This window comes from Podarcis vaucheri (assembly GCF_965113315.1).
Source record: "Podarcis vaucheri genome assembly, chromosome: 17".
In the NCBI taxonomy this organism is placed as follows: domain Eukaryota; kingdom Metazoa; phylum Chordata; class Lepidosauria; order Squamata; family Lacertidae; genus Podarcis; species Podarcis vaucheri.
This window is the reverse complement of record NC_138755.1, coordinates 37,321,797-37,342,570: the sequence shown is the minus strand read 5'-3', so window position 1 is coordinate 37,342,570 and position 20,774 is coordinate 37,321,797. Positions and strand designations below refer to the sequence as shown.

Here is a 20,774-nt window from a genome sequence, read left to right as displayed (position 1 = left end):
GCTGTTCCGCCTGGCCTTTGGTTTGGACTCAGTCTGACTCTTATGTTTCCCTCCCCTTATGGTCTTGATTTATCGGCTACTTTAAAATGAGGCTGCATTTTAAATTGCATTTTAACCTGTATTTTAACTCCCCCCCTTTCCCCCCTATTATGTTTTACTGTGATTTTATTGGTGTTAGCCGCCCTGAGCCAGCTCTGGCCGGGGAGGGCGGGGTATAAATAAAATTATTATTACTATTATTATTATTATTATTATTATTAATTACAAGCTGAGCTATCCCTTGGAGGAAGCAACAGCTGGCGTCTTGGAGGAGGTTGTCCTATGGAAACAGCTCAACCACAAAGAAAGCCTTCCTATGGCGACAGCCATACTTCCCGAATGGAGGGGTCTTGGAGCGGGTGAGGTGAGCATACTAGTAAAGGGAGAGATCTATGGTATGCTTGCTCTGTGGGATGAAAGGCTTCAAAAGATAAAACCTAATATTTTGAAATAGGTCCAAAAGCTTGTCACAGCCCATGCAATTGGTTTGGAACAGGCTGAAGAGGTTCTCATCTGCACCCACCAACAAGTGGGTAGTTATGGTTAACGGTTACCCAAATGCAGTGTGGGTCATGGTATCCTGCATTAAACAAAAGCACACCTGCCTGTTGCATTGACTTTCTCGTGAATCATGGCTAATGAAAGCTGTATAAAAGGTGAAAGCGAACCACCGAACGTTTTCCCTTCAGGAGTGAGAATAAATATGCCCGTTGCAATCTGCACTGATAGTGCAATCAGACATCTCTCGCCACCACCACTCCCACCAGACACATCTTCCTGCCCCCTGCTTTCTAAAGAAAGACATTGATGATGATAATTGGCTAGGTTCTTATGCATCTTCAAAATAAAATGCATTTTGTTGCTGACGAGGGTTGCTAAATAGCAAGACCCCGCAGAGATCAGCATCCATTATGTTAGATTCGAACCTCTCTTCTAAAACATTGGCAACCAATGATCATTCTGATCCCTTTCATCTGGATGTCTACAGATAATGTGCCCGTGAAGATTTCAGAATGGAAAAGTGATGAGAGAAAAACTCAGCCTCTCAGGATTAATCATCTAACATGCTAATTGAGGATAGAAAACTCGGTGGCTCTACCATTAGACAGAGTGAGGCAGCCACTTCAGGCGGTGGGTGGGGGAGCAAGGTGGAGTGGTGGCAAGATGTTGGAGGACCAATATGTGTGCTTCACACAGTCTGCCCTTAGTTACAATGGAGGGTCCCGTCCAATGATCAGTGTGGAAGTTAAAGCCAGCTACCAATCAAGTTCAGTTCTGTACGTCATGGAAGGGTGCCATTTTGTCCTTTGTCTCAAGCGGCAAAATGTCTTGAGCCAGCTCTGAGACAAGTATCCACCTGAAAGTGGCTGAGTGCCATGTTTAGTCAGCTTTCGAATCAGCAGCCCCTTGGCCCCAGCAAGGGTTAATAGGATGCTTTCTACATAATGATTTACATGTTGGAAAGACAGGACATCCTATTCAGAACTGGTTCATATGTGGTGGGCCAGTTGACAGGTGCAAAATTATTGGGGATAAATTAAACTGGATATTGTTCAATGCAATTGAAGAAAATAGTCCCAATATTTTGAAATCCCATTTGTCAGCTAATTAATACCTGCAGAATGCTTTGGGACTTGCTATTGGGGAAACCCAATTTTGCCAATGATCTGAGTGTAGTTATTGAAATCTCTGAAACCGGCAGAAATGGACATGCTGATGCCATCTATAGAAGATATGGATCTGACTTTATTAATTAATGAACCTTTCATTATTTACTGGAAGGTCCATTACGACCCTACAAGCCTGGAGAGAAATTTGTTATTTTTAACAATGAAAAGGAAAGTTGCTGCTCGGAATTGCAACGCTGTTGAGTGTTGACATGGTCGTCATGACAATGCAGTTTCAAATGGAACAAACTCTGTGATGGAGGCTGCAAAATTCTAATGTTGCTCTTTTACCGTCTTGGATTTGGCTGTTGGCAGAAGCATCTTTGGGTTACTCCTGATGGTGGATCCTGCTGGTGCCAACTTTTGCCCTTGTTTGCCTGTGACTGAATCAACACTACTGTCACAGCAGCTAAGAAAGAGTTCAGAGTAAGTGTTGATCACCAAGCCACACACAGGGTGCTTGTTTTAAGTGGGGAGGAATAGACCAGTGGAGTTTAATGTTTGTTGGTTTAGGCTTCTAGCCTCTTAGTGCATCCTGGCCCCTTTGGTATGGCCCAGGCGAGGAGCACTAACTTCCCCATGTCCCTCTCTCCCTGTGACCTTAAATGGATTTCTCCTCTTTCATCTCCTTTGCAGTATGTTGAAAAGGAGCGTCCATTCTTCCGCATTTTGGCATTGATGGAAAATTCTATATTTTATTCATTTTCATCTGTAGAAATATTCTTATGGTGCCTTTTAAGGCATAGCCTTCCCAAAGTGGCTCACACAAGATGAACATAAACTATAAAAAACAAAAACAAAATTAAGAACAGTCCGTATGGATAGCCTCAGCCTCCACATATGTTTACTCCCCTTTTAGACCATCCAACTTGGCAAACACCACTCCATCTTGTGACAGTGAATTCTACAGTTTAACCCATTTAACAGTTTAAGAGTTTAATTCTACAGTTTACTCAGGGCCAGCCCAAGACACCTGAGGTGGCACACCTGAGGTGAACCCCGAAATGGCTCCCATCCCCCCTGACCGACAAGGAAGAGTAAGTGAAGATCTACATCAGTAACATGGGGGAAATAAAGATCTACATCTGAATTGGTTACTCCTGTGGATTCTGCCACCTGAGGTCGTCTCACCTTGCCTCATGACTGGGCTGGCCCTGTACGCACTATGGGATGAAGGATTTCCTGATTTTCCCAGCATTCAGGTTCAGCGGATGATCCTAGGTCCTAGTACAGTATGGAGAAAGAAACTTCTCCTTATCCACTTCCTTCATCCCAAGCACAATCCAATTCATTCATATCTATTATGTCACAATATATTTCCCTTTTTCCTAAACTAAAAAGCCCAAAACATTGTAATGTTTCCTTACAGGGGAGCTTCTCCAGCCCCTTAATCATTTTAACTGCCCCTTTTCCAGCTTGACAATCTCTTTTTTTCAAGCCAGGCAGCCAGAACTGGACACAGCACTCCAAGTGCAGTCCCATTTCTATAAAAGCATCATGATATTGGAAGTTTTCTGTTCCATCTGTTTCCAAATGACCCCCAATATGAAATTCACCTCCCTTCCCCACAGCTACTCCAGTGGTTCGAACTGAATATAGTCAGTGCCTACACCATAAAATCATTTCCCAACAAGTATTTCGGGTGACTTATTAAGTGACTATTGATGTAAAGAGGGTGATTTGAGAAGTGCAAATACCATGCTAACGAAAAAGGACCAGAAACAGGCAATCACAGTTAAAACAAGGCTGCAAATCCTTCCAATCATACATTTTAAAATTTATATTCTCTACAGAGAGCAAGTGATTGAGCCAAGAAGACAGTTCCCTCTCACTAACCAGAAATAAGGGAGCAGCACCCCAGGCTATAATTAAAACTTCAAATTAGAGAATGATAATTCATTAATGGTATTGTAAAAGAGAACATGAATACAGCAATGGCCTTAAAGTATGCTGGGCTCACCTGCTGTAAAAGAAATGGGGTCAGGCAATAAAATGCATTAGTATACTCCTTTAACTATATACCATTAAAGAGTTGAGCCTGATTTAGATCACAGAAAGGTTCTTTATCCTGTAATGTATTTTACTGCAAAGCAACGGTTGCGTTTCACTAAGTATGATTTAATACAGCCCTCAAAAAAAATCAATATAAAGCCTTTGTTCATACACATCTCGGGCTGTTACCTCTTATGCGTGTCAGGTAATCAAGCATAGAATTGCAGGCAGGAGGGCTTTAGGTAAGCATCCACGCTTACTTTATTTGAAATATTTATATACCACCCTTCAGTGGTACTGGTTCCAGGAGAGCTCACACAATTAGAATATCAAAACAATAAAAGAGAGTTTGGACAGGCTTGAAGTCCAATGGTCAGAAAGACACCTGCGCATGTATGAGAATTCTAGGAGATTCAAATGTTGCCCAGTAACTGAACAGATCTAACTGTAATTAAATATCCCTGGAAAGAATTAGCAAATTAATTGAGCGATGAGGGGAAGGATAGAACAGACCAGCCAAAGTTGTACCATGCTACTGCTTGGATTATGCATTTTACCACATCTTTTAAAGGGGGAAAGTATCCCTTTAGGTTGCGATGAAGAAGAAAAAGCAAAGCCAGTTGCAAGCTGCATTGTTTGATGCCTTTGCAAACAATTAATTATCACAGCCAAGTACATAAAACTACAGATTTGTATTAATGATTTAATCAGTGACTTTATTTATTTTGGTAAAGCTCTCTGATTGTGCTACATCACTCCAGAAGTGTTCAGTTTCTGAAGAAGTCCAGTAATAATACGTAGTTTATACATGGTACAAGACAGAGAACAACTCTTGCAACCGCTGATGTCATTGACACGTATTACACCAAGTTGTAAAATACATGATGGGGTGGAAACGATCCTTGTATCAGTGGCTTGGACACTGCAGTGCTGGAAAAGATTACACTTCCCTGCAGTATGGATGTTGGACTGGAAAAGAAAGTTTTGATTCCATGGAACGACAGAGGGCTAAGCGGGTTGCTTTTTTTGTCTTGTCTTCTGTCTATGAAAGTTCGCGGCACAGTAAAATATACTATTAAGATGCTTGAGAACTGATAGATTTGCTGCCAAAGGTATTTGGAATGTGCACAACGAAACTGTTTATAAAGGCAGTTAAAACTATAGTGCTGCAAATTTGTTAATCATAGTTGTGCAGATGGAGCACAATACTGAAGGCTTGCAGACCTGTACAAATCTGGGGAAGTTTGGTTGAGAAAATGAACAGTAGTCTACTGCCACCAGCTGGTCTATATATAAAAAATGCTGGTAAAATACTCCCTTCGAGGAATAAAATAAGCACAGCAACGTTCAGAGAAAAGTGATCCACACCCCTAAAAGTTATTTTTCCATTAGGCTAGGATGTATAAAATACTACCTTGCTTTCTCCATGTTTGTTGTGGAAGACCACAAGCACATTTCCCTCGTGAGATTTTTGGATGATCCAAGGAAGCTAAATCCAACTACCTGTGCTTTTAAATACCGTATTTTTTGCACCATAACACTCACTTTTTTCCTCCTAGAAAGTAAGGGGAAATGTCTGTGCGTGTTATGGAGGGTATGCCTACGGGTGGCATGCCTACGGATTTTCCTCCTCTAAAAACTACGTGCATGTTATGGTCGGGTGTGTGTTATAGAACGAAAAATACAGTAGTTAATCGAAATTATGCAAATCCCAGTTTTCTCGCTTTGGGGAAAAAATGCTCATTTTCAGGGCTGCTCAGTTGCTGTTTGTCCATTTTACACACACACACACACACACACACACACACACACACACTTATGGAAAGCATTCAGTTTTACCAGAGGCAATGAGCAGGGGAGAGTAAGAGCAACAGCCGAAGGCATTAGAGAAACTGACAACCAGTTCCCCTGAGTTTGACAATTGCAACATAATACAGGGCAAGCGGGTGATGAGGGACATTTGCAGTGCTGAAAACTAGTTTTCGCCACCACACTTCCTTAGAGGGAGGGGTCGGACCAAAAAAGAAAACGCAACACTAGATTTGATCACAAGTTGCAGTTATTTTACTAGTGCTTAGAAACATCCTAAGGATAAGTCTTCATAAATATTCAGCCACTTGACAAACTAATCAAAGCAGCTGTGGGCGTCTCTGCTGCTCCTACACTTAGGAAGAAATCCCGCAAAATTTACCCAGGCTTGTTTAGCCAGCAATCAGTTAGAAATGCGATCCACGTAGCATTAAGCGCTTTAAACATATTTTACTTTATTTCTCCCACTGAAATAACCTTGCACGGCCGTTAACTTTGGCCGGGAGGCGTTTTCTCCCCGTTACTAAATTCGGTTCGCTAAGGAAAGCTTCTGTTTTACAAGAAACTCAAGTGACGCCCAAAACTACATCAGTAAATAAACTAAAAACCGACTCTCTCTTAAAAAAAAAACACACCCCCACGGAACACTCATCATGGCGGACCAACGGGCGCCATTCCCCCCTCTTTTTGCGTTCTCCTGACCTTCCTCCCATGGGCCCTTTCGGCCAGGCCCGCCTTTTCCGGCCAGAGCGCCGCGTTTGTTTGGATGGAGGGCGGAAGTGCTGGCGCCGTCCGGGAATTTTAAAATCCTTGGCTGCCTCGGGGACGCCGTTGCTCTCGGCCCGGATGCCATAGGCGGCTGAGGGGTTTTGTGGCTGCTGTGATTTTAACCTGGTAAGTAATGTCGCTATGGAGCTCGAGGGGCCTTTTCCCTCGGGCGAGCGCTGGGCGGGCTCCGCGGCTTCGATAAAAGGCGAGCCGACAGACAGACCTTCGTTTACCTGCTAGTGAGGGAAATTAAAATTAATTTTAAAAAAAATTAAAGCAAATTTTTTTTAAAAAGTGAGGGGGAAATATCGTATTTTATTGACGCGCGTTTTAACCCAAAAGGCCCAGCGAGTCAGTGCCTCTGGCTGTTAACCTGCATTGCAAGCGGTTATTGTTACTATTATTATTATTACAAGTGAATTCCCCCCCCCCCTAAATAAAATGTTTAGGGGTACTCTCATTTTGACTCAAGAAAATCAACATTTTATAAATTTATAAATACAGTAAAAGGACAAAGATTCATAAAATGTTTAGGGGTATGCGTACCCCCAGAAAAAAGCACTGATTACTACTCTCTCTATATATTTATACCCCACCTTTTCCCCTGACAGGAACTCACTTTTTTATTACATTTATATATAGTGCCACCTTTATCTTTCAAACATCTCAAAGTGTTTTTGAGGCCAAATATGTGCCATTTGTATCCCCCTTTGATGAGAGGTAGGAAGGAACCGTACATTTATCCTCTGTATCACTCTTTCAGCATTTAGAGGTTGGCAGCACTGTTGGGAGAAATGGATCAGGCAATCCTTCCTTGGAAGGCAGACAATAACTGTTGCAGCCTAATGTAAACAATGAGAAACTAGCATGCCATTCTTACTTAGCTTTTCTGAGTAAAATCAATTCAAAGATGAAGATATCTGGCCCATGGTATGGGATATTCTGAAGAAAAAGGAAGACGGTAAAAGCTTTCTTTTGAAGCGTCAGGCTGTGGCGTGCTAGGGAGTGAGGCTTGGTGATGGTAACCAAGGGTATATTGTGATGTCACTGGGAAATGAGCAGCACTATGCCTTATGACAGGGGTGGTCTAACAAGGAGTAGGGCTCTCCAGATGTGTTGGACTACAACTCCCATCAACCCCAGCCAGCATAGTCAATGGCTGGGGAAGGTGGGAGTTATAGTTCGTCCACAGCTGGAGGGCACTACATTAATTACCCCACCTAATGAGCTAGTTTTGCCCATTTCAAGCAGGCAGTATTGCCTGCTGCGCTGATTTTGATTTGACAGATCAAAAAGAGATTTGACAGGGAGGTCTGGTCCAGCCAAGAAGACCCAGAGGCCTTGTTTCCATCCCCACTGGTAATCATCTGGTTTTCCCTTCTTTTCCCCCACCCCCGCCCTGCCACTTCTTTTTTTAATGATGAGTTTTCAGAAAGATTGACTAAAGTATTTATTAGGTATATCTTGCATGTTTTTTAAGAAACCATAATGTGTTAGTAATATATTCAAGTATTTAAAAGTGCTTGTAGAATTTGCCCTAAAGTCAGTTTAGATGAAAGGTATTGTTTATGTTTATTTTTTTTAATTAAAAATATAAATAAGTAAATGTTGTTTATATTGTACTTATAGAGAGTCTTTTGTCTTTTGCTGCTGTGGTCGCTTTTTTGTTCTCTCAGGTGCCTAAAGGAGAAAGTCTTGCCTCTCAGCATGGCTATGGATGACTATGAGGAGCTACTCAAGTATTATGAACTACACGAAACTGTTGGTACAGGTATGCTCCTTGATGATTTCTAATAAAAGCTGCTCTAAATAAAGAGCTATGAAAATCTAGCTTGCTTTATAGATTTGTTTTGTCAAAAAGCAGGGGAGTCCCCCAAAGTAGCTCACAACATGAACAAAATGAAAAACAATTTAGATGATTGTTAAAGGGAGGTAGTATTTAATATTGCTTTTCCTTTCAGATTTACTGCAAAATCTAAGCATGCTTTTGCAGAAGTTAGTCCCACTAGTTTGATGCGGTGAGCAGCCCAATAAATGCATTTGGGACTGTACTCTCGGTTAAGAGCTGTAAGAGGAGCTTCCGGCCTCAATGTGGACAGTGTGAAGCAGCAGAGGGGATGAAGGGACTGTTAAAGCATACAAGATATATATGTTAACTCAGAAGCATCTAGTGCTTAGGCTGGATGTTACAGTTGAAGATAAGAGGTTAAGCCAAAGGTTTCACAGAGGGTTTTGAGGCAGAAGTACAAAGAACAGAGACGGTACCATGTAGGGATATAGATCTTTAACAAGGAGTTGATCACTAGTGTTAAATCTGTATCCTTGCCTTTTTTCTTTCCTTACTGTAGGTGGTTTTGCAAAGGTTAAACTGGCTCGTCACCTACTTACTGGAGAACAGGTTGCAATAAAAATAATGGACAAACTGTCTCTGGGGGTGAGTGACTTTCTTGCTGGGAAAGGATGGGGTTACTTTGTACTAATAAGGTTCTAATCATACAACTTGTTAATGTGAAACTGCACATTTGTGGCCATAAGGGAATTCAGATTTCAAGCTCTGCATCAAAGCTTCTGGAACTATGTTGAGCTCTGTTAGCACTACCTGGACAGTGCATTTCCATAACTGAGACCTTAAAGTGGCATTTAATTGTTGCTTTTAAAATACAATCGCATAAGCATGATCTAACAGGATGGGGCGGGGAAAATGTAGAGGAAGTTTCTCTATTGTGGCATGCCATTATCTGGAAATCCCACTAACCTTTCATGTCTTAGGATGATTTGCCTCGCGTCAAAACAGAAATCGAAGCCATGAAGAGCTTAAGCCACCAGAACATTTGTCGGTTATACCAGGTGATTGAGACGCCAAAGAAAATATTCATGATTCTAGAGGTAAGATTTGAAACCTAATTCTGCTTTTTAAAATATTTGCTGCTTAAGGCTGAAATGTTTCAGGAGCCTGAAATAGTCCCTGTCAGTAACTATTGGCATCTTGGTCCTTCACAGTGGGAGCCGTTTGGTATGTTGTCATTTGGGGCAGAATTTTTACCTCTTACTCCTTGAAATCTTAATGTTGTCTGATTAAGGCTGTGAGGGTCTCCTGTCCCAAGCTGTTGGACTAAGGAGTGGTGGCAGCTATACAACCTAACAGGGTTAGTTTGCAACTGCACTCCCCGGGTTTTGGGCTGCAGGCTGCTGTCCGCAAGCCTTGGGAGCCTGGCGGGAACTCCTGCCCGGCTCCCAAGGCTTGCGGATAGCTTCCTGAAGCCTGGAGAGCGAGAGGGGTCCGTGCACACCGACCCCTCTCGCTCTCCAGGCTTCAGCAAAAGCCTGCATTCGCCCCATAGGACACACACACATTTCCCCTTCATTTTTGGAGGAGAAAAAGTGTGTCCTATAGGGCGAAAAATATGGTATATATTTTTGTGGTTTTATATTTTGATTTTGTTCTGTGAACCACCCTGAGACCTCCGGGTATAGGGCTGTATATAAATTCAATAAATATGAAAACTTCAGTCATGGAGTTCTAGAATTAGTCACAATAGAATATTTCCTCTCTAAACCTGCATTCTGCAAAGTGGATCTAGTAATAATTCATGCTGCTTTATTTATATTGTCGCATCTCATATCAAGATGGTGTACAACAATAGATATAAACACAAGAAAACATAAAATGCCATAAAGAAAATACAAAGTGATATTGCACTAACAGTGCCCAAAGTTGTGCTCTACCGAATACAGAAACGTGGATTTGTTAGCCTGCTTGACTGCAGAACATAGCATTTTAAAAATACAAACAAAAGTTCTTTTCCTGTGTGAAGAAAAGGCAGGCAGTTGACATTAGGAAGGAGTTACAGGGGAAAGAGGAACAGGAAGGCTCTTGAGTGACTAAAACTAAGTACAGAAGACACATTCCTCACTGGGTCTCAGCTGTGGGGTGGGGGTGCAACTAGGATCCCCACAGGCTGCATCCTGCAGCTTTAAGAGCCTCTAGAAGACCTTCCCAAATGCTAATTAAGGATTCTGTGCCCTTTTTGTAAGAAGCATACTTCTTCATTGTATATATTCTTCATATAAATGCTTTGGTATCATGCACACTCACAGTGGTCTCTTCTTGCCCTTCAATAATCTGCTTTTTGTGGTATATTCGGGAAGTGTGTGCCACACCTATGCATGCCACTGATAGGATTCTCCCAGAAATGTGTTCCTTACCTGTGGAGCCCTTGCTGACTTCTATTCCAGAAGCTGCTACAGTGGTACCTCGGGTTACATACGCTTCAGGTTACATACGCTTCAGGTTACACACTCCGCTAACCCAGTAATAGTGCTTCAGGTTAAGAACTTTGCCTCAGGATGAGAACAGAAATCGTGCTCCGGCAGCAGCAGGAGGCCCCATTAGCTAAAGTGGTGCTTCAGGTTAAGAACAGTTTCAGGTTAATAACGGACCTCCGGAACGAATTAAGTACTTAACCTGAGGTACCACTGTACTTTGTGGTGGGTTGCATTGTGCTAGGACTGGAGAACACAGGAACTGCCTGGAAATACAGGCATTGGTCTTCTGCGTATTAAACGTCCAACCCAAGGGATCAACAGAAGGATAGAAACTTGCCCTTTTCATAAATGAAAACTTGATTTGGTATCTTTGACAGCTTCCCGGTTTCTAGATCCCGACAGTTTTTATCAGCCTGTTTTGTTGGCTTCAAGTTTAGCCAGTGCCTCTTAAACACTGTTGCCTTCTGCTTTCACTACAGTACTGCCCTGGCGGTGAGCTGTTTGATTACATCATTGCTAAGGATCGCTTAGCAGAAGAGGAAGCGCGCATCTTTTTCCGCCAGATTGTAGCTGCCATTGCATACGTACACAGTCAGGGGTATGCTCACAGGGATCTTAAGCCGGTAAGTGTGGAAGGTTGAAGCAGAGTTTCTTTAGGAATAAACCAGCTGTATGCCAGACTCCAAATAGTTTGCTGGGTTGGCTGCTCCTTCAGTTTTGCATGAAAGAAGCCCACAGCCAAAAAAACCCAGTATCTGACCTTCGGCCTCACTGCCATCATATCCACTGCTCTTTCCTTCTAGTCACACTTTTGTGGTTGACATGTCACAGTGCTGTTGTGACGGTTGAAGCCACAGCTGGCAGAACTTCCATCCTGCTGTCTAGGCTCTGCACCTAGCGAGATAATGCTCCCTTGCCCATAATCTATGGTCCTCCAAGCTTTGCCTGCCCATCTGCTTCTGGCAAACGGTGCACTGTCTACTTTGTTTCACTTCCTTCAACCACCATCCCTTAACTAAAACTTAGGAACTAGGCTTCTCCCTTTCCATAGAACATACAGCCCTTCCCTTCCTTTGGTTAGCTTTTATTTGCCTTGGTTTCCTCAAGACTTGCATCAGCTGCCAGCCAAACTGACATCTTTCTCATCCCTTATAGAAGTTGCATTGTGAACAGCTTAGTTCCCAGAGCATCTGAGCATTCTGTGCCTCTAATCCCACTCAGCATAATTAGTGTCATAGAGATTTTAGTGCAAGCTCCATAAAGATTCCTTTTGATTTTCTTCCAGTTCTTTCTCTAGCTCGGTCTAACTAAGAGACCACCTGGTTTTGTTTTCTATGTATGTTTTTAGGGTTGGGAATTTGACTGGAGTTTGTTTTCTCCTCGTCAACAATTTACAGCACAAGGTTGCTGTGTAAATTTACTTGCTTCTAACATGCAATCTCTCTTGTCAGGAAAACTTGCTGATTGATGCCGAGCATAACCTGAAGCTGATCGACTTTGGTCTCTGTGCAAAACCATTGGTGAGTTTGTGCAAAGTAATGAACTCTGCCATTTTGCCAATGGCACTAGAAAACACGGGATGCTATTGCTGTCATCAAGGTGAGATGATTGCTGTTTCATCTCCAAACCAAACCATGTCAGAGGTTTCCTGTCTTTCTTTCCTGCTCCAGAGATGCATTCTGATTAAAGCTGGATTTAAATAGCCCTGCTCAGCCATGGGCATTCTGAAGCCCAGCCATTCACTTGGTTCATACTGAAAGGTGTGATGTGATTCGGTTTGCGTTCAGATGACATGCTCCCCCATGATATATCCTGGCTTATCTTCTTTCCTACATTGTGGCTCTTCCCAGTACAATACTGAAGCAATTCAAAACATGTAAATATCATAGAATTTTGGGCTGCTGGCTTCAGCAGATTGTTGAATTTCTGTTGATAAAGGATTGGAAACACAGGATCCTGAACACAAGCTTGTTATTAGACAGCTCTTTCCTTTCTTTATCTGGCCCTATGTGTGCTAAATTGAATTTAAGTGGGTTTGAGTACTTTGGCAGGTTAAAACGGAACAGGGTTAGAAGGTGGTTAGGGTGTCCTAGAGTTGCAGTTGGCAAGCAAACTTAACTTCAGATATATAATGACTTAGAGCAGGCATCCCCAACCTGCGGACCTCCAGATGTTTTGGCCTACAACTCCCATGATCCCTAGCTAACAGGACCAGTGGTCAGGGAAGATGGGAATTGTAGTCCAAAACATCTGGAGGGCCGAAGGTTGGGGGTGCCTGACATAGTGGCTGAAAGGTGAAAGAGAAGAATGCAATAGTTTAACCCAGTGGTTTTCAACCAGTGTGCTGTGGCACCCTGGGGTGCCTTGAATGATAGTCAGGGGTGCTGCAGGCGGCACTGGCCTCTGTCCCTCTTTCCTTCCCTTCCTCCTCTGATGCCCTCTCATGTCTTTGCCTCCCAAAGGTCTGCACAGCTACACAGCAGCAGACGTGGCTACAAGCTCCCCAGGCGAATGGAACCTCTGGGGCTGGCCGGGGGGGGGGGTGTTTCCCAGGCCCCTGTGGGGGAGTGTGAGGAGGCACCTCTCTTTGGGGTAGGGGGGGCCAGCTCATAGACAAGGGGCGGCAGCTGATCCCAAGGAGAAGAGAGGAGGCTGAACAACACAAGGGAAGGTGTTCAAAAAAAGGTGAGAGGCTGCCAGCTCTGCAGGCAAGGGCTGACATATCAGGGGTGCCACAGAAAGAATGTAGTTGGTCAAGGGAGACTCAGAAAGGTTGGTTTAACCCCATTGGGAACCCGGGAAGCAACCCGACTTTGCTTTTAACATCTTAGATATTTTGGGCTGACAGTGCCCACTGTCAATTGCATGCATATCTAGGTGAAATGCAAAATGTATCCTGTTGCAGATGTAGCTTACTATGTTGTTCTTGCTGTAGGGTGGTCTGGATTACCATCTAAGCACCTGCTGTGGAAGTCCAGCCTATGCAGCACCAGAGCTGATTCAGGGCAAAGCTTACATTGGCTCAGAGGTATTGTAGTAGATTCTTTAACATTTCTCGATATTGACTCTTGCATACACATTTTCTTTACAGAATGGCCGCTGCGTAAAATGTAACAAAGTCTGTTAACTTTCTGAAGCGGGAGCCATTTTAAAGGGGCATACGTGACAACTGTGTATGTGGATAATATTGTTTTCAGGATCTTCTGCAAAGATGCGGTCGTAGTCTCTGGTCATCCCTTCAGTGCCGTTGCATCTTTTATTCCTCTTCTGCAGTATCTTCCTCTGTTGCCTTATAGAGTAGGCAATGGGGGCACCCTCCAAATGGAACAGGAAAGCCTTCCTCTCCTGCCAATCTTGAACCTTTTGTCTTAACACTCTACGAGCTGTGTGCTCCACCTCTCCTCTAATGGCATACATCGCTGATAGGCTAAATCTAATTTTTTGCAGTATAAGAGGAGTGGCAGTGTCCACACTGTTGTCTGGCCTTTGTCGTCAGTGACTCAGTGGTGGGTTCTGAGAAATTTATGGATGCTAGGGCCCAAGGGGCTGTTTTAAATTGTGTTGTAGTCAATCCCCTACTTTGCTCCAAACTAACCTCCTCCCCATCTTGCAGCTAGGATGGGCATTATCCCTGCAATTACACTGCCCTTTGGGGGGGGCATTGAAAGCTGGAGACGAAGGCTGGGGCTTGTTGCTGAAATGCTTTGAAGGCACAGGACCACAGAATGCAAACCTTTGTCTCTTCCTCACCCACCCACAAAGAAAACCTCTTGGAGCTGCAAGGGAGCTGGGGTTTGTTACTGTAGGGTAGGGCTTTCTTGCAAGGTGTGCCACACAACTGCAGGGGTGACCACGGCTCCAGCTTCATGGTTGGGCAAGAGACTGGGGCTTGTTGTGCTCACCAGAGTGCAGCAGTGCAGCCTTTGTGGTGAACGTGGCCATCAACACTGGGGACCCCAAGGGCTGGGCAGTTAACATCAAAAGTTGATAGCCAGTACCTACCATACTGTTCAGAGGTGACCATGACTTTGTTTATTATTGTGTATTAGGGCTGTGTGGGATGTTTGTGCACAAAGTGGCTAACCTTTATATTTTTCTAACTTACCTGCTTGTCATCCCAGGCTGACATTTGGAGCATGGGAGTGCTTTTGTTTGCTCTGCTCTGTGGATTTCTACCATTTGACGATGATAATGTTATGGTGCTCTACAAGAAAATAGTGGTATGTATTCTGGCATATGTACTATTTTCAGGATTTGGGTCTTCATGCTCATGGGAGGATGCTTGAGCAGCAACCGTGGGAGAGACCTGTTTCCAACAGAGTTTGGGGGATTTACAGCAAGAAGTCCTTTCGTAGCTCTTAAAACTTGTTCTCTTGATCTTGCTGATTCTCACGGAAGCCTAAGGATGCTCTTTTGTGATATCCCAGTGGCTTTTTTTTAAAGGCCCACCTTGGGATAATCTTGGCATTTGAATTCTGCTATGTTCTTTCTTCAATTCCCCCACCCCACCCAAACATTCTTGTAGTCTGTTAGACGCTATCAACTATCTTACCAGAAAGGCACCCAGGCTCTTGTGTTGTGTTTCAGTCAGCCTTTTAGGATATCTCCTAAAAGTGCTCATTCATGGCAAGAGGCCAGGGCAGCAGCTTTGGCATGCAGAAGCACTCATTCAGTTGTAAGCACCCACATGATTTAATCTGCCCAGGACAATTTCTTCTCTTACCTTAGTCAGGTGTGTAATTATTTTTATGCTGCATGCATTAGTCTTGGAGGTGTGGCGATTTTTTTCTCCCCATGTTGTGAAGTACAGAAGGTACAGGCCTTCTGTAGCATCCTCCCCCCACGCCCTGCCCCATTCCTTGCCAGGGGGCAGGGGGAGCATATTGGTGAGAAGGCACACTCTGTATTATCTGGCTCTAGATAGGGTAGTGCATTAAATCTCAGTTGTGATAAATGTTCAGGTCAGCACCTAAGAAACCTGTGCAACTATAACTTGACACAGTGCCGATCAATTGGGCCTAATCATCCTTGGCTGCAAATCCAGCAGTGTGCCTGCAAAATGGCCCTAAGGTTTGGCCAATAGCCTGTGCTTAACTTGATCACAACTCTGCTTAGTGCTGCCACTAGGCAGCGGGTTACCTCTTACTCTGCTCAACGCCTTCAGCTTTAATGGCTTCATGCTCTGCATGCAGAAGGTCCTAGGTGTTGTCCCAGAATCTCTGGTAGCAGATGAGAGGCGTCTACTTTGAAACCCTGGAGAGTTGTTGCCGGTTAAAGTAGGCAGCACTGGACTTGATGGTCTACAGGTTTGATTCTGTAGAAAGCAGTCTGGGTGTTTGTGCTCTGCTGTGCTGGACTTGAGGGCTTCCTGATTTGGCCTTATAATGAAAGTAGGCTATTCTAAGGCTAGGGTTAGGTAGCCAGCTGCCTCTTGTAACTTGACTTGCAGCTAATATGTGAGCTAATACTAGATAAAGTTAGATTATGCAATGTACTGCTGGCTCATACTATAGTTGTGTAATATATATTAAAAAATCTCCAGTAGCACCTTAGAGACCAACTAAGTTTGTTATTGGTATAAGCTTTTGTGTGCATGCACACAAAAGCTTATACCAAGAACAAACTTAGTTGGTCTCTAAGGTGCGACTGGAGAATTTTTTTATATATTTTGACTGCATCAGACCAACATGGCTACCTACCTGAATATAGTTGCGTAGGCACTTCTAGATTTCTTCTGAAACAAACTCCTATGTAACTAGCTTTTAGGGATGCTCTGCAGTCAACATCTTCTAGTTGCATGAGATTAAACATTTCACAGATTTCCCATCCATGTGTTTTTGCTTTGAATCTTACTAGGTTTGTCTCTTCTAAACTGAAGGGTCCTAATTTAGTTTTTCCTCTACTGTAGAAGGCTTTCTATGTCCTGACCTCATTTCTACTCTTCTCTAGCTTTGGAGGAAAGACAACTCCCCTGCTCTGCTCAGTGTCAGTGATATAGCTACATATTAGCTTTTTAAAAAGGTGTACCCTGTCCTTTGCATCCCTTAAGTTTGTTGGTGATTATTGTGTCTGCCCTTGGAATGTGGATGTTTTCCCAAGAGAAGATTCTCTGATCTTCAGTAATGAAGACCCAGACCTTTCAGATGAATAAACCCTTGGAGGCATTGCTTTGAAACAATGTACAATTACATGGTAATATAATATATTTAAGGACAAAATGTAAAGATGCAGGCTTTGATAGAATTGAAAAGAGCTTTGGGGAAGCAATTGATTGCATATCTCAGAATCGGGGTTCACAATATAGGAGAAGGTATGGAGGAAGGAAGTTAGCATCTGGGGAGCCTGACTTGCCTTATGACTTTGTGGTGGGCATTGAATATAAACTGGGTGTAGGGAGGGAACTAACTTTAATAATAATCACACTTCACCCTAAGGTCCCAGGGTGGGGTGTAACAATTTTAAAGACAACAATAAAAACAGTTTTGAATTGGAAAAAAATACAGTCCCAAAAAGTAGGATCCTGAAAACAGGGTCCTGAAAATATACACATCAGCTGTCAAAGGCCAGGGTAAATAGGTGTGTCTTTAGCATTAGCTGAAAAATCTATATGGAAACCCAGCCAGTGATCTAACCGCTGCGTTTTGGACCAATTGAAGTTTCCGAGTCTTCTTCACACGGTGCACAGTGCAATAATCAAATGAGCTCTGCATTGTTGTTCAGAAGCTCTGAAGAGGCAGGAAGACACAACCCTCCTGTTCCTCCCACTAAAGGCATCTTTACTGTTTTCCCAAAAGCAAGGAAGGGAAACTTGAGACTCACATGATTCTGTTGAACTCCAACTCCCATCAGCACCAACCAGGATGGCCAGTAGCCAGGAATAATGGGAGTTGTAGTCCAGCAACTTCTGGAGGGCCACCATCCCTGCCGGGAAACAGGGTCTTAAAATCCTCACAGAGCTTGTTTCCAGTAAGCTTAAGATACCAGAGGCTATTGTAAAAAGTTTCTTAAAAATAGATGGTTAGACTAAGAATGTATTATGCACACCAAATGACTAGGTGGGAGAAGGAAGGGGAAAGCCCCCCTAATGCCTGTAAACAAGGAGTGATTAAGATCTTTTTAAGGTGTCCAGGTCTGTGGCTCAAAACTACAAGCTACCTTGTGGATCTTGAGCCTTTGGATTGTCCTTCTGTCGCTTACCTGGTCATCAAGCAAAATCTATTTCCTTTATAAACCTAAGTTCTCAGGAACAGCTTTCAATAGTTTCCCATCTGCTCTTCGGTAGATGGATGAGTGCTGCCCACAGATTAAAATCACTTCTAGTTTTTCACTTCCAGCCCTCTTAAATTATCAGAAGCTAGAGAAGTAAAGCAGCTGATCAAAAACTATAGCTGTAGCCTACATTTATATTTGGGCACTAAATGTGCAGAATATCATGTCCTTGACTCATCCAGTGCAGTGAGGTAACGTCTGCAATGATTGAGTGCTATGATGCAGACTGTGGAAAGCTTCAGTCATATGGAGAATTGGGTATTACACTGGCTATTAACACTGAATTTCATTCATGCTCTTTGAGTTCACTCTTCTAAAGATGAGAGGTTTCATACTTAATTTTTTTGTCTGCTTTTGGAGTAAAATCTTGCGCTGCATAGATACCCATGTTGGTCCATTTAATGTTCCTACCAACTTGCCCAGTGGAGGTCAGGCTATGTTGCTGTTACTTTTCAGGGTCAACCCTGAAACCTAACAAGCACCCTATATTTTGCCTGGGGGGTGGTGGTAGAGAACTCTGATTGGTTCAAGTGATGGCTGTTCCACTAATTCAACTAGAACTAATGCTAAAACTACTTTCTCTACAGAGGGGGAAATATGAGACACCAAAATGGCTCTCACCTGCCAGTGAACTGCTGCTGCACCAGATGCTGCAGGTAATAAGAGCATAAGTGCAATGGACCAATGGTTCAGTATTCTGTTCTTACAGTGACCAACCCAGATATCTCTGGAAAGTCCACAAGCAGGATTTGAGTGCAACAGCACTCTTCCAACCCCTGATTCCCAGTGACAAGATATTCAGAGGCTTCCTGAGTCTGGCCGTGGTGGGAGAACATAGACATTGTCAGTGACCTATAGCCTTATCCTTCATAGATTTGATTCATCCAAGTTGGTGGCCATCTCCACATCTGGTGGAAGCAAATTCGCTTTCTGCCCCACTTCTAGTAAATGTCTTCTTTTCTCTGGACTGGTCTACTAATAGGAGCAGTGGTTTAAGGAACGGTGGTGTTTTAAGTCCACAGAGCCCTGAAAGAGGTCCATCCCATTTTCCACAGTGGCCAGTTAGGTGCTTCCAAGAAGCCCACCATTAGGGCATGCAAGCTGGCCTTGAAGCATTCTGTCTCTGGAGGTTGCAGCTATCATAGCTAATAGCTGTCAACAGCCCTATTCACCATGAATTTGTCTCATCACTTCTTATAGTGTTGCACCTTTATTATATAGAGAGGAGGGAAATACATGAAGGCTTCAGCTTGGGTCGCTTTAGTAAAAAGCAACTACTGTTCTTCCTTTTACTCCACCTTGTCTTTAAAAAAGGGGAGAAATCCCAAACTGCTTAACAAAAGTGGGAAATTAAGATGGATGTGACCAGACTCTCTCCTGCCAGTTGCAGGGATGCAAGTTACTGATCCTTGTGCCTCACGCAGACATCACAATGGTACTAACAGCATTTTACAGTTTTACAGTTTCTTAACATAGTAAAGCAAGTGAATGGAACATTGCACCCCTGAAATCAGGGCTGATGGAATGGTTTGTTCCTGTTATCCGGAACAGGAACATCATGATAGTTTTCAGGACAAACCTTCAGACATGTCCTGGAAAAACTATGTTTAGCCTTTTGCTTAACTGCACAGCTCCCATCCTTATAGCAGAGGATTGCTAAAATATATGGTACAGTTATTTATTCTGATTAAAGTAACTGTTTCTTGAAATGCACCTCTACTCTTACCCACTAGGTGGACCCAAAGAAACGGATTATGGTTAAGCATCTCTTAAGTCACCCGTGGCTCATGCATGACTACTCATTTGCTGTCCAGTGGCAAAGTAAATACCCTGTGAGTAAACAAATTCATCTGAACAAGAGCAATAGAACAAAGCTGAACCTAGGCTAATGTGGCATGGTAACAAGGTGAAGTTTCTCTCCTAAATGGAACACTAAACTGAACCTTCTAGGCCTTTCACAGAGCGTTGTGTGTTTAAAAGAGTTCAGAATTCTTATAGTGAAAGAAATCAGTGTTCTTGCATGATGCAGCCAGATGCTAAGCCTTTTGTGTACTGTCTGCACCAGCGGTTAATACAAGACTCCTGTGGGTTTCTAGACTGAGCTCAAGAGCAAGCTGCACCTTTAGTCTGTACTTGCCTACCATCATGAAGTTTTAAAGAGCATACGCAACACATTTAACAATGAGCCATATATGTGTATCTGTGTCAAAACAACCTGATTTGACTGGAACCCAACAGCAGTGATGAGAGAGATATGACATATTATTATTTTATACATATTATATAACTAAATTGCCGTTGCCTTTTTTCCTTATTAAGTCAGCATTGAACACATGAGCATATAGCTCAGTGGTGGGGACCTTCTGGCCCATAGGTCTAGCTAGATCCACCAGTCTGCTCCCCGCAAACCACACCAACCTTCTGCTTCTGATGCCATTCCAGATGTCGGGTGCAGGAAATTTCAAGCCACAACTAATAATGAAGTGCGCTCGCAATTCTTCTTTTGTATTCCTGACTCTAAGCCAGGAGTGGAATGGATCTTCCTTTGCAGATGTGACTTGAGCCAACGAAAGCCTGGCAAAGTGACCTGCGATAGGGGAGAGCTGTTCATTGAATTCAGACATAGATACATACATAGGAAGCAGCTGGTTGACTTTGTCCATCTAGCCTGGCATGGTTTGTTCTGACCAGCAGAGGCTCTCCACAGTATTGAGTAGAGACCTTTCTGTGCAGTCAAATAAGCAGCAGGTCCATTTGAAATCTAGTGGATGCTGTTCTTGCATATAGGCAATGAGCCCGACGAAATTATTCACACCGGCCACTGCCCATTGAGTGTCACTGTTTCTCTATACTAGAACATTCTACCTTTATTTATGCTTGGCTACTTAAACATATTTTGTTTCGATTCTTCTCTCTGGTTTCAATCCAGAAATAACTTCTAGTAAGAACAAGCTGAGACATACT

At 43.2% G+C, this 20,774-nt stretch overlaps 1 protein-coding gene and 1 long non-coding RNA gene across 4 annotated transcripts in view; one reads left to right on the top strand and one right to left on the bottom strand.

Moving 5' to 3' along the window:
• The window catches only part of LOC309522137, a 30,615-nt gene extending 23,323 nt beyond the window's left edge, over positions 1–7,292 (bottom strand). Inside the window, exons 1-2 of one of the 2 annotated variants that reach the window (XR_014214895.1) lie at positions 7,156–7,292; positions 6,143–6,498 (exon numbers count right to left, since the gene is read on the bottom strand). This is a non-coding gene — a long non-coding RNA (uncharacterized lncRNA). Of the gene's footprint in view, positions 1–6,142; positions 6,512–7,155 lie in introns of both variants that reach the window. The other variant, XR_014214896.1, reaches the window with a different exon arrangement.
• MELK (maternal embryonic leucine zipper kinase) overlaps positions 2,034–20,774 on the top strand; it is a 31,951-nt gene continuing 13,210 nt past the window's right edge. The window contains exons 1-10 of one of the 2 annotated variants that reach the window (XM_082204844.1): positions 2,034–2,132; positions 7,952–8,046; positions 8,624–8,709; positions 9,045–9,161; positions 11,021–11,164; positions 11,993–12,061; positions 13,477–13,569; positions 14,663–14,761; positions 18,398–18,466; positions 19,544–19,642. In XM_082204844.1, coding sequence (XP_082060970.1) covers positions 2,044–2,132; positions 7,952–8,046; positions 8,624–8,709; positions 9,045–9,161; positions 11,021–11,164; positions 11,993–12,061; positions 13,477–13,569; positions 14,663–14,761; positions 18,398–18,466; positions 19,544–19,642 — 960 coding nt within the window. In that variant the 5' untranslated portion in view covers positions 2,034–2,043. Of the gene's footprint in view, positions 2,133–7,391; positions 7,635–7,951; positions 8,047–8,623; positions 8,710–9,044; positions 9,162–11,020; positions 11,165–11,992; positions 12,062–13,476; positions 13,570–14,662; positions 14,762–18,397; positions 18,467–19,543; positions 19,643–20,774 lie in introns of those variants that run through there. The other variant, XM_082204845.1, reaches the window with a different exon arrangement.